Genomic DNA, 10,185 nt, shown 5'->3' on the forward strand with positions numbered 1-10,185 from the left:
CCTGCCAAGACTTTCCAAAAAACGCAGTGAGACACTGGTACTAATGGGGTAATCGTAAACCTATTGCGTAAAGGCCACTCCTCTTCAAAAAAGTGCCCTTTTTCACACATGTGGAAAATAATTAGCACCATCTGTCACAAGGACAACCCCTAACCAAAACGATGTAGAGGTGAAGACTCCTTCAAAGGGCTCAGCTTTATTGTGTCTGGATGTGCTGAGATAAATTTAGCACCGTGGCAAAAAAGCCTGGACGTGGGCAATAAAACACAATATGGACAAAATAACAAGCAAAACAAATTCAGTCTTTGTCACAGTTCTCAGTCTCCCATCGTTTTAGAGGTAAATGTGAGCAGCCATCCACATATTCAGCAGTGTAAGGACCACTACTGTTCCCCTCATCTCTTCTGTTTGTCAGCGGAGAGAAGAAACTCCCGCAGTGTGAAGGGCGTTCTGTAAGCGCTGGATCCTCTCTGCGTGACGCAGCATTGTCGGCTTCTGTTCGGTCAGTTTAGTGGACAGTCTATGGATGCGCTCCTCCAACTGCCGACATCAAAAACATCAAAAAATCACATTGAGTGTCAGTGATTTGATACGGTTTTAAATGAGGCTGCAGACGAATACACGCACACATTGTCCTGACTCTTCACAATCTATAAATGAATATGAATATACTGATTCAGACTGGAGTTAATTTCATTGAACTCTTTCAAATCCAAACCTGAGAGTTCTTGGGGTCCAACTCCACAACATACACTTGTTTTTCCATAATTTGCTTGTAAATTTAATCTGGATTCTTTTTTATTTGTTTACTGCTTGTATTTTAACTGTTACTGTGTAACTATTGAGTGTTTCACATTTGCTGCTGCCTCATCTTGGCCAAGACTCCCTTGAAAAAGAGGTTCTTAATCTCAATGGGATTTTCCTGGTTAAATAATAATAAAAAGAGAAAACTTGCTTTGGCATAAAAATGTTACCTCCTTCAACTCCTGATAAACACAATCTTTTTCCATTTGCTCATCATCCTCCGCACTGGTCTGCAGCCAACTATGCAACACCTCCCTCAGTTTTTGCCATGCCCTGCATGGACAAACACACACACACAATAAAACATCTGTTACTATGGTGACAACATAAATAAGAAAACGTGAAGAAAAGGGGGAAAACTACCGTAGCTGTTTTCTGTCCTGTTGGAAACTCTTCATGTCCAGCTGAATGCTGAGCAGTTCACTTGTCAGAGCTGATACTGGATCAGTTCTGACATCGTCCCCGGATGCTCTCATATGTAGATCTTAGAAAAGTAGAACAACAATCCAAACTTTATCTTCACTGCAAGAAATTATAAATAATAATAATAATAATAGAAAACAAATGAAATAAAAATTACTGGCAATAAAAGTGTAACTCTCATACCTGGACTCCTGGAGTTCTGTGGCATATTCTGGGAGCCAGTGTTCATGAACGCAGATGGAGGCAGAAGGAGACATTTGCTTTGAGTTACCAAAGACACGGGAGGTTCAGAAGGTGACACAGAAGATGTGATGGTGCTCTGATGTGTGGAGGTCATGAGGAAGGGTTTTGGAGCTGCTTCAGAGCTGATGATACCAGTCTGATATTGAGTCCTAGTAAAATATAGATTACATTTATCAGCGACTCCTCCAGTAATGTAAATTTTATCGTCATTATTCCCAAAAAGGTTTACCCCGTGACTGGAGATTCAAAGAGTTCCTCACAGCGACGCGGCTGTCGTCGACAAGCACGAGTTGGAGGCCTACAAAAAAACAAGAATGAGTCTATTATGTCGATCACAGTCTCACAGCTCCTCAGGTGCTCAGACTCACAGCTCACTGAGCGCGACGCCTCCAGCTTCCTGCTCCACAGAGGAAACATCTTCAGGTCCACCTGTGCTCAGACAAAAAGTCACGCTCTTCTTTGCCGGTTGCTCGTCGACTGCTTGCTCCCTTTGTGGTTTACACAGCGCCCGCCGCTTCCATCGCATAGCACAGCGTCGAACCACTCCCTGGAGACGACGCGACCTCTGCGAGGACACAGGCAGACGTGAAGAAACTGCACGCGTGTTGCCTGACATAAAAGTTATAGAACATTTTATGACGATGCACCCACTTGCTCTTGACTGGGCTGAGTGAGGCTGGAGGTGAGCTCGTTCATGTGAGCAGCGTATGTGAGGATGCAGGTCACGCCCTCCCTCAGCAGCTGGTCTCTGTAGATGAGCGCAGCTGCGGCCGCCTGCTCCTGCTTCCTGCGCTGCTCAGTGACCCACAGCCTCCATCCATACAGCACCTGCAGCAGCAACAGTGACATTAAAGGTCTAGGTGTGTCCCATTTAGTGTGGTTTAATGCCATTCTATTCATAGCTATGTTTTTAAAAGTGTATAAAAAATGGAAAACTTTCTGGTAGGTGAAGACCACCGTAGCTCCCAATGTCCACTTTCACAGACACACAGACTTTGAGGTGGATTAACAGTAAATCAGGGCTTATAACCATTTTTTTATCATATGGTTATCTTATGGCTATGTTCCATATGTCTGCATCTGCAGCCTGACATCAAGTTAAAAAAAATAAGGAGCGGCCACCTCTCTTGTTGACATTACAAGCCCAAAAAAACTGAATACTGTAATCGGAAGGTAAGAATATGCTATTTTTGGCATCATCATGGTGGGAATCCTGTTTATATCACGTCAAGCCCGTGCAGATTCTTATATTCACACAATAGGCAGGTGATAAAGTCGTAAAGTCTGTGAGGATTTAGGGATTAAGGGAGACTTTGGGACTTTGTAAATGTCTCTCTCTGCAGTCTCAACATTAGTCGCCACTAATTCCTTCACACAGGACCTATAATCTCCGGAAAAATCACTTTTTAACAATCACAATTGTCCTGCTTTAAGTCCTTGTAAGGCTTCTGGCAGAAAAAAAAACCCTACAAAAAGAGTTACCTTGGCCTGAAGAGTGAGAGACCAGTGCCAGAGTGCTTGTTCCGTCTGCTTCACTTCTCTCCGTCTGTGCTGCAGCTGTAAGCAGGAAGCAAATCTAAGACATTCACATTTACTCACTTGGTATGATGCTTTTATCCAAAGTGACGCACAACTGAGAGACAGAACTAGAGCTTCAGTTGCAGAAGGAGATGGAAAAAGTACTAAGAACTCAACATTACATCAACAAACCTTTATTTTCCACTCTTCAAAGTACACCTGGTACACCTTTAACCTCAGCAACATGATTCCTTGTCGTTTCATAACCTGTGACATAAAAATCACACGTTCAACACATTAATGTCACAGCATGTGGCTTTAAATAGAAAAAGCTTAAGTGAGAATGAATTATAGACCTTATATCTCCGGCAGTGGTCGTGATACTTATCCCACTCTGTCAGTGCTTTCTGGAGGAGTTTGGAGTCATGGTGGCGTCTGGCTCTCTCCATGTTCATCCTCTCCCTGCGAGCGTCTTTGGTTTGCGTCCTCCACTGTCTGAAAGTCCGCAGCAGGAACACTGAACACAAAAAAACATCAGCTTACAAAGGTGAAGAGGCAGTTTCAGACTATAGCTCTGAGACTAGGCAACCAAATCCTGTCATAATATTAATTACATCCGCCAAGGAGGTTATGTTTTCGCCGGAGTTTGTCTGTCTGTCTGTCTGTCTGTCTGTTAGTTAGCAGCATAACTCGAAAAGTCACAGATGGATTTGGATGAAATGTATTGACGTGTATTTTGTAGGCACTGTGCTGCCTACAAAATTTTTCTGTTCTGCGATCTCCGAGTGCTTTTCTAGTTTTATCAATGTGACAGTGATGATTAAATTATAATATATTTGTCTGACACAGGTAAGACTGTTTTTAGGAGGGTAGATGTCATTTAAATGTGGTCAATCATCTGTACACAGCAGGAAAGACAACAGGTAGTATTAAACAAACACTAATTGACTAAAACTGTTCAAGTTAAAGTATAAATGCACTTTACAGAATAATTTGGTATAGTTGTTGTACACTATCGGCTGTGAAAACACCTCTGGTTGCACAGCAGTGACCTTGCTTTCACGTGTAATAGAAACCTTGGTTTCCTTACCTTGGTTCACTGATCTCTGAACAACGCTGATAGCTTCTGCCTCCTGGTGGCGCTTTGACACTGAACGTGTTGTTGCTTCTTGCCAAGCATGTAACACCTGCAAAGAAACAACTAAGTGAAGGTGCCACTAAAAATTAAATAAATAACTGCATTATCTTTGAAGTTCAAGGCCTCAGAACGCTTCACAACCTTGGACTGAAGAACGTGCTCAAAGTGATGGTGTGCTCGTCGCTCCATGAGCCTGTACTCTGCCTGCAGCGCTGCGTTCTCCCTCCACACTGACAGAACCACTCTGTGGAGACAGATGTTGTTCATATAACACCGCTGGCTCATAATCAAAGAAAGATACAGTTTGAATTTATGTTTTTTTGTCTGTGTTAAATACCTGAGAAAGTGCTGCACTTTCAGTCGGTGAAGTTCCTCTGCACGACTGCAGACACCAGACATCTGCAGGTGGTGTCTCTGTGAACACAGCGGGGTCTCATTAGATTTACCTCTGCCAACATGTGAGATCATGTAAATACTATATACTGCTAATCACTGGGACTTAAGTACCTTCCAGGCCTCACAGGTGTGTTTTAGAAGTTTAGTTTCATGGTAAAGCTGCATTTCCTCCAATTTGCCTTTCTTCACTCTCTGGTTCTGAACAAACTGATGAAAAACACAAGAATTACAGATAACTGTCCTTCCTTTATTGACTTGTAAACGGTTAATATAAGTGGCATTAGTAACTGATTAGTTGAGGGACAGGAAATGAATAGTTTTAAGCAACACTTCCAAACATTTGACGATACCATTAATACTTTTTTTAAACAATCAATAATTTTCCACTGATATCACAATGTATCCTTAGTAAGTCACCTGCCATGTTTGAAGCCTGTCAAGTAAACTATTGGGCAGTTATGCGATTAATTAAGGGACATAAAGATGTCCCTTGACTCAACATTATCGCAATATACAGTATGCCAGAAAGATCGAAAATTCAGTTCAAAGTTCAGCCCTAAGTCCAGCTTCTCAACACACTGTCAGTCAAATGTGAAAATATAGACTAAGGGTTTTTGATTGTCCAGACAAAACACGCTGTATGAGGACAACAAGCTGTGCTGAGCGAAAATATCACAACAATAAACAAGATTATAGTTAGGATATGAATGAAAATTAACACACTAAAATCCCTGTGCCTATATTTTCCAGACCTATTGTACGTTTTTCTTTAGTTTTACTTAAGTCTGTTTAAGTGTATACGTTTTTTTATCTTGAGGTAAACACACAGATATATCGTCCATTGTTGGAACAGGACAGAAACAACAAAAATCACCTTTTTCCATTTTTCCAGAGCCCATCTGGTGCAGCAAAGGTCGCCCTGATGACAGGCCTGAAACTCTCTGTCTCTCCTGAGGTGCAAACAAATAAACACATCTGTAAGATTAGTAATTATTATTCAATCATGTCAGAGAGCACAAAGTTGTTTTTTTTCACCTGTCTCGAATCTCAGCGCTGTTGTCCTTCCACTGTGTCACTGTGTTGTGGAGGAGTCGGTGCTGATAGAGACAATCTGATGCTTCCAGTTTCTCCTTCTCATTGATCCTCTGCTCCGTCCTTTGTCTCCATCGAGCCAAAGCTCTCTGCATGTGGTATCGCTGCTCGTGAAGAACTGCCTGATAAACGAGGGAACTTTCAGTGTCTGATACTCTGTACATACCATCAACAATATAGTTTCCAACGACAGCCGACATACCATCCGCTCAGAGAGGACCTGCTCCTTGTGCTTCTCTGCTCGACCCCACCAGGTGGAGAGCACCCGAGTGCACTGACGCCGTCTGATGAAGCAGGAAAAACAAGCACATCAGATCACTGCTGCTTTGGTTTGTGGGTAAATCTCATAGATTTAAAAAACTCACTCACTTATTAAAAACATCCGCCTCTTGTCTCCTCTGTTTCTGAAGTCTCCTCTGCAGAGTGAACTCGACCCACGAGCTAAAACACTGCGGCAGCATGTGCTCAGCAAACCAAACGTCTGCTCGACGCTCCAGCTCCTACACATGAGCATGAATATTTTTATTTTATTTACTGTTGAACAATATTATGTCAAGATATTTCCATAGTACATGTACATACAGTTACATATACTGAATTTGCTTTAGGACTTTGTCTTTATCAATCGATATGCAGATCATTACAATGGTTTTGCTGATATAAAACCTGCTGTGGCACATTCAAGTTGTTAGTTTAGTCTGATGGAGTCAAAAAACACAAAGAAAATGAATTTGCAATGATTCAAAATTGAGAAGAGCATACAATATTAACATTAAAGAAGCCAGTGTAAAGGAATTCAGCTCTAACATGCTTTATAGGGTTTTTAAAAAAACATACTAAAAGTTTAATTTACATCTTCCCTGGCAGATAAATCCCTCTGATGTATAAGAAATGTATGTAAATGCTGTGTAAATCTGTTTTTTTCCTTTGGCTTCTCCCTCTGTAGGGATCACGATAGTGGATGATTTGCTCTTTTAGTGATCCACACATTTGATTTGGCAGATATTCCTGATGCAACCCTCCCATTTATAAGGGCTTGGGACTGGCACTGCCCAATTCTTGTGCTTTGCCAAATTAAAAATAAATACCTTCATGTGTCTTTGCTCAGCAAGTTTCTCCCTCCAGTGGTGAAAGCAGCTGCTAAGCAAGGACGCGCTGTCAGGACAGGGAAAACATTTACACCAAAGATTCACATCTAAACTTGTGGATGCAAATCTAAACACCAATATATTCTTTAACTGCAGACAAATGTGAGTAAAGCACCTGTAGTTTGACTGTGCAGTTTCTAGCAGCGGTTGAAAGCTCTCTTCTTCAGCCTCCTCCACATGGTCCTGCCACAGCCGCCAAACCTTTCTCATCGTCTACAACAAACACACACACGTAAAACTTCAACCATCATCAGCATCAACGTAAATACTTGAAATGCCGTATATTTTTAAAAATTAATTGTACAAATCCATTACAGTTTGATAATGCTGCTGCAGAGCCATGTTGTTGTTCAAGCGCTTTGTTTGGTTCCAGGTGACATTAAGATGAAGTCCCTGCATTCCAGCGCTCTGCAACAACAATACACTGATCAATACGTGTGAAATGATCAAACTTAAAACAGTTTTGCTCATTCTTTATTTTGAATAAAAGTCATTATTTCTAGTCTTGCCAATGTCATGACTATATTTTAGATTCTTTTTGCAACTATTTTGATGAATAAAAAAAGAACGGTAGTGTAATTAGGATATGATTCATTTTGGGTTCTTACCAGCAGGTGATGTAAGTGGTGCTGATTTGCCATCTGGTTGATTTCTGCCTCATCTCTGCACAAAGTCACATCTACTGATGAGCTCAGGAATCAAACCACAAAGTACACCAAGAACTACACTTAGATGGTTTGTATGTAATATATTATATATATAATAATATATAATATATATAATAATATATAATATATAATATTTATGAGGATACAAGCTCCCCATCGCTGCAGTGCTCTGCGCTGAGTGCTCCGAGTGGCTAACTGCGCTGCGGTCTGCAAACGGTCTTCCTCCCTCAGCCTGCGATGCAGTGCTTTGCTCCAAGTACTCCAACACATCCTCACCAGACGCAGATTACGAGCATGCTGAGCCGCAACTAAAACATTCAGAAAGAGGAAACTGAGTGATACAGCTAAAAAAAAACATATACACAAAAAGTATTTACAACAGCCAGGTTAATAAAAATAACCTTGTGTCTTTCTTTTGGTTTGGCAGCAGGAAACATAGCTGATCCACTGATGCAGTGTTTTTCTTTTCAGTCTTAGGATGAAGTGAAGTGAAGCCTTGGTTTCTTTAGGTTTGAGGCAACAAAGAGCGACGTGTGTTTCTTTCCAGTGATGCAGAGCCTGTGACAAAAGACAAAGTAAATCAGACAAACAGGTTTGTAAATCACATTTATACAAACAAGCGTGGTAACACAGGAGTTCTGAGTGCGTTGATTTGACATTGAGAATACTGTATCTGTACTGTATTGATTGTTTTACTGCCGTTTTATAATTTATTTCTGTAAAATGTCTGTAAGTATTATTGTTTAAAGCACTGCATAGGTATACTTGGAAAGTCAAGTGTAGTTTATGCATATAATGTTATTTTTACTAACCAAGAGTTTTTCTTGAAATGACCTTGCTTATGATATCCCAATATATTGCAACATACATATACGGAGTCACTATGTGACACACTGACCGTCCTCTGTAGACTCAGCTCCCGCTGTTTGAGACACTGGTCCTCCAAAGTGTGAAGGTGTTGATGCTGCTGCAGCCTCGTCTGCCACGAGCTCCAAGCAAAACTACACAGGTCAAACATTAGAGGTGTCAACCCACAGACCTGTATTTAAAAAAAAAAGGCTAAGGAAGCTTTATCCGCTTCGTGCAAACATACCGCAGAGTTGCGAGCCTGTTTTGCTCAAAAGCCGATTCAAGCATTCTCTTCTTCATTCGTCTCATCTCTGTGAAAACCTCCCATCTGTCCCAAATGAGCTGCATCTGTTGTCTGTTGCCTGGTTAATAAAAGAAACAAATTACTGACGCAACAGGTTCATATAATATCTGACTGAAAATGCACATGGATACAGTCTAATGAGCAAAGCCTTACCATATGATTGAGCAGTTTTTAGTTTGTTTTTCTTTTCTTGCTGCAATAACATAAAGATACGCCAGGTATGGAACACCCAGTTATACAGATAATACCTGCAACACAAAATCAATGATTAAAAAACATCTCAACAAACATCTGTGATCAGTTTTATGAGCTACAAGACAGTAGCGTGAAAGTGCTTGTGTTTTTTACTTAAGTACCAATAAAACAATACTACATACAATACATGTTTGAATGTGATGGAGATTTGTTCATGTAAAAGACTACACGTTACAGCTTTAACAATTCCATTTCACAGCAAAAAAGACAGAAACTAGAAAAGCACTCGGAGAGCGCAGACCTCCACCAAGGCAGATCAGCCCCCACCACCCACCCCCCCACGGATCACGCCCCAAAATGTAATCACTTTTTCCTGATCCCATTGTGACGAAAACATATACCTCCTTGGCGAAGGTCAAAAAAACAGATCTTTCAATTGGGAATATAATCTGCCGCTGAAAAGGTTGTGAATTGTGAAGCCTCTGGTGACTCCCATCCCAAAGTATAATAACCACAGACTTGCACTTGAGTGCAGCACTGACCTGTAGTGACACTCTGCCCTGGTTTTAAGGGTCCACTCCCTCCTGGACGTCCACCACTCATCTGTCCACCCTTCAAAAGCTCGTCTGAGCACCACAGTGTCATAGTGTGACCTACAAAAACATGCAATGTTACCTTGAAAGCTTCAAATAATGACTGCAAGACTTATTTCGAGGACAACATTCATAATAATATATAAAGGCACATTACTTGGCTACATGAGGAAGAACTCGACCAAAGGTGTTGCGCATCCATATGTGTAGGAACTTTCTGGCCAAATGCCTGTAGCAGTTGGAAAAGTAATACATTATACATGATAATAAACAAACAAACTGTAAACTGAAATACTAATGTGACGAATAAGCACCTTATTCTCAGCTCCTTGAGTCTTCCACCTTTGTTCCAGTTGTATCCAACTCTGTAGACAAACTTTCTGGTTTTAACTTTGCGGACCAATTTTGTTTGACCACTGGTCGATACTTTTCCTGGGCCTGGTTTTCTAGAGTTACTCTGCATCGTAGTAAACCACGAATTACCATCGGTTTTGAAGTAAAAGCAACAGTAGTAATTTATTACAGCAACAGCTTCGTGAATGTGAATGAACTTGTTCAGGTAACTAGGTGCCGCGCGTTTGTTTTTCCGTGTCACGTGACCGCGATGGTGCGCGTGTACATCATCACGTTAAAAACGCGTTTCTCTGTCGCTTTCAAACTGTAAAGTAACCATTTCAAACTGGCACTCATTTATAAGCCAATAAAACATTTGTTGACATGTTTACTTTGGTCGTGCTGAGAAAAATCAGGAACATAACAACAACGCATCCAGGGTCCACTCAGTGTAACTGCTGCGTACATTCTCATACCCTGA

General features: G+C 41.1%; 1 protein-coding gene across 1 annotated transcript; it reads right to left on the minus strand.

Annotated features, from left to right (window-relative positions):
• Positions 1-411: 411 nt before the first annotated feature.
• On the minus strand, positions 412-9,834 carry sfi1 (SFI1 centrin binding protein; the record flags this gene model as incomplete). The annotated part of the gene is made up of 30 exons (XM_083892575.1): positions 412-540; positions 975-1,077; positions 1,168-1,288; positions 1,411-1,487; positions 1,700-1,768; positions 1,839-2,035; positions 2,122-2,298; positions 2,953-3,027; positions 3,181-3,255; positions 3,345-3,505; positions 4,079-4,175; positions 4,268-4,370; positions 4,464-4,540; positions 4,634-4,729; positions 5,397-5,472; positions 5,558-5,736; positions 5,817-5,898; positions 5,984-6,114; positions 6,703-6,769; positions 6,878-6,975; positions 7,078-7,170; positions 7,371-7,441; positions 7,577-7,738; positions 7,832-7,988; positions 8,329-8,431; positions 8,524-8,641; positions 8,737-8,831; positions 9,321-9,431; positions 9,529-9,600; positions 9,686-9,834. 30 exons carry the CDS (start codon positions 9,832-9,834, stop codon positions 412-414), a joined length of 3,321 nt encoding a protein of 1,106 aa, XP_083748701.1.
• Positions 9,835-10,185: the final 351 nt, after the last annotated feature.

Source organism: Microchirus variegatus, assembly GCF_963457635.1.
Source record: "Microchirus variegatus genome assembly, chromosome: 7".
NCBI lineage: Eukaryota > Metazoa > Chordata > Actinopteri > Pleuronectiformes > Soleidae > Microchirus > Microchirus variegatus.